Genomic DNA, 3,382 nt, shown 5'->3' with positions numbered 1-3,382 from the left:
TTACATTTTGTATATCAATGCGTTGGGCTGGCAGAATCGCTAGCACACCGTAAAAAAAATGAATAGCATTATTTTGTCCGTCTTTACGATCTGAGTTCATATTCCGCTGAGGTCGATTTTGGCTTTCATCTTCTCGGGCGTCAATAAAATAAGTACCGTTGGATACTATGACCGATGTATTCTATTTAATCCACCTTGGCCTTGAGTCAAGCTTCGAAACAATGTGTGTGTGTGTGTGTGTAGTATCTAGGTATATACTTGTTTATTTTTGTGTACGTTCGTATGTATTTACGATGTATTTACACACCAATCAAGAAGAAGGAAAACTATGGTGTTGTTGTTTATGTATATCTGGTAATCGAACGGTGGAGGCGGGGACAAAGACAGGGCGATAAAATAGGTTCCAGGGGTCTAGGGTGAAATAATTAGCCGAATAGATATGGTAGACTAACTAACTTTTAAGCGTTATTCAAGCCTAATAGGATTAACTTAGAAGGAAACCCCATAATACCACTGTAAGTGAACCCTCCACAAACTATGAATCAACAAACATATTCCACTTCATAAAAATGAAGGGCAACACAGAATACGAGGCTAAGATATAAGAAATTCGCAGTCAAGCATTCAAATGTGAATGCCCACCATCAGCTGCCAAACAGATATCATTGTGGTTTCGACACCTGTGCAGTACTATTCAATCATGTGTTGTCAACAGCATTTAAAATATAAACGTTACCTCGGAATCCACCAGTTTATTACTACATCAACAACATCAAAGTAAGCAGAGATGATAACTTATAGCTGTAAGACAGCACCTATAGCAAAGATTTTACTCCAGTTGTATTGAGTTGTTTTAACATAGATTTCTTCATCATGCTCATCATCATCATCATCATCGTCGTCATCATCTTCTTCTTCTTCTTCTTCTTCTTCTTCTTCTTCTTCTTCTTCTTCTACTTCTACTTCTTCTTCTCCTCCCCCTCCTCCTCCTCCTCCTCCTTCTTCTTCTTCTTCTTCTTCTTCTTCTTCTTCTCAATATTTTCTTTTCTTTTCCATACGTCCTTAACTGCCTTTCATCACATCCCTCCCTCCATCCCTCCCTCCCAACATCAATCCATGCATCTATGTACATTCTTTCCCTCCCCCTCTCCTCTCCTCACAATCACACACCCTCAACTCCTCTCTTTTCACCGCCAGCACCACCACCACCACCATAACCCCCTTCTCTCTCTCATTCTCACCTCCTTTATTACATAGACGTGGCTTCTATTCATTTTCGTTTCGTTTCGTTTCTTTGACTCTCTATATTTTTTGTTAGCCTTTTTTTCCTCCTCCTTTCAACACTTTTTTTTTTCTTTTTCTAGTATCAGTATTCCTGCATGTAGCATTATGTAAGATATTGCCATCACGTACATCTGTGAATCTTGTTGTTAGCAAGAACTTTCTCTAATTTATATCTTATTATTCACCTTGTCGTGTCATGTTTTTCATGTTTTATATTCCTTGTCTTCGAGTTTTTCTGAAATGTCTTTTATAAGACGGTCTTATTTATTATTTTTTTCTTTTCTATTATTATTATTATTATTATTATTGTTATTTTTTATTTTTTTTATTCTTGGGCTTTGCGAAAGCAATTCTCTCTCCCTCTCCTTTCGCTTCTTCCAAGCCTCCATTTTATCTTCTGAAATTATCATGCTGGCTGGTAACTGAACAGCATTTAACCACTGTAACGTATGTGTTGATCGCTTACTGACTATCTATCTATCTATCTATCTATCTATCTATCTATCTATCTATCTATGTCTCTGTCTATATATCTATCTATCTATCTATCTATCTTTCAGTCTCTCAGTCTACTTGTATATCTATCTTGATGGATGGATAGATAGATAGATAACTGTATGTCTGTCTGTCACACACACACACGCACACACACACACACACACACTCTCTCTCTCTCTCTCTCTCTCTCTCTCTCTCACTCTCTCTGTTCTGTCTATTTATCCATCTGTCTTTTTAGTTACTTCTCTCTCCGTCCGTCTATCTGTTCATGTGTTTGTGTGCCTGTCTATCTGCCTACCAATCAATCTAATAGTCTATATATTTACTTACATCATTATATGTGTGTGTTCATATATTGTATTTATATTTATCTGTCTCCATTTAAACTATCTGCACTTACGCATGCATACACACACACACACAGACACACCAACATATACACACACACAAACACACACACACGCACATACACGCACGCACACACACAAAACACACACACATGCTTATGCCCTACGTAATTCACTTCATTCACTTCATTCACTTCATCTTCTCTATTTATCTCCCTTGATTTACCTCTCTAATATAAGATCCAACAGACATAATACAGAAGTTATATATTAGCAAGATAAATCATTAACTTATAGATTTTCCTCTTGATTTCTATTCAATTTTGTCTTTTCTTATTTTGTTTTTGGCCCTAGGTCTTGTGGGTTGCTCGTAGTACCGATAACCATGTTATAACAAGAAAATAATTACCTAAAATGCCCTTCCTTGAATCAGACGATACGGCGCGACACAGTAAATTTGTTAACTATTTCTAGCTAATGGAACGGCCACATATGCAAAACTCATAATAACATTTCTTCCTTGACGTAGATATTTCAAGGTTTTTTATTTCTTTTCCAATCATCTTCCGTTTTATATAGACTAGATGTTTACAAAAGGCCGCCATTTAAACATGGCCGCTGCTACAATATAATGGGGCTTATATTAGCAATATTTAACAACCGATTTGAGAAATATATAACTCAAAAAATAAAATTAAACAAACAAATACAAATATATATATATATTTATTGCGAAGGGAAATAATTGCATATTTTTTGAGTTACTGAAAGTTTGTATGCCATTTTTATTTTATTTTATTGAGACACATTTTTATTATATGCACCAATGTAAATGTGTGTGTGTATATGTAAGTATATATATATATATTTATATATGTATATAAAAATATATATATGTATATGTATATACATTTACATATATGCATACATATATGCGTGTGTGTGTGTGTGTGTGTACATATGGGTGTGAGTACGTGTGTCTTTGCCTGTATGTATATATGGATGTATGTATACAGAAGCATTCACACATACACACATAGAGGCATATAGGTATGTCTAAACGGACACACAAACTCAAGCATATGCAAATACGTACACAGACACATATAGCCACCCACGTATACACACACATATATATATATATATGTATATACATGTACGTACACACATGCACACATATAGAGATACATACATACATACATATATATATATATATATATATATATATATATATATATATATATATATATATA

At 34.7% G+C, this 3,382-nt stretch overlaps 1 protein-coding gene across 1 annotated transcript in view; it reads left to right on the top strand.

Moving 5' to 3' along the window:
- The first annotated feature begins 2,543 nt into the window (after window positions 1-2,543).
- The window catches only part of LOC106869928 (homeobox protein ceh-1), a 9,976-nt gene continuing 9,137 nt past the window's right edge, over window positions 2,544-3,382 (top strand). Inside the window, exon 1 of the mRNA XM_014915863.2 lies at window positions 2,544-2,580. Within this exon, the coding sequence (XP_014771349.2) occupies window positions 2,544-2,580 (37 nt within the window). The remainder of the gene's footprint in view (window positions 2,581-3,382) is intronic.

The sequence above is a fragment of the Octopus bimaculoides genome, chromosome 22 (assembly GCF_001194135.2).
Source record: "Octopus bimaculoides isolate UCB-OBI-ISO-001 chromosome 22, ASM119413v2, whole genome shotgun sequence".
Taxonomy (NCBI): domain Eukaryota; kingdom Metazoa; phylum Mollusca; class Cephalopoda; order Octopoda; family Octopodidae; genus Octopus; species Octopus bimaculoides.
This window is presented reverse-complemented; position numbering and strand designations above follow the sequence as displayed.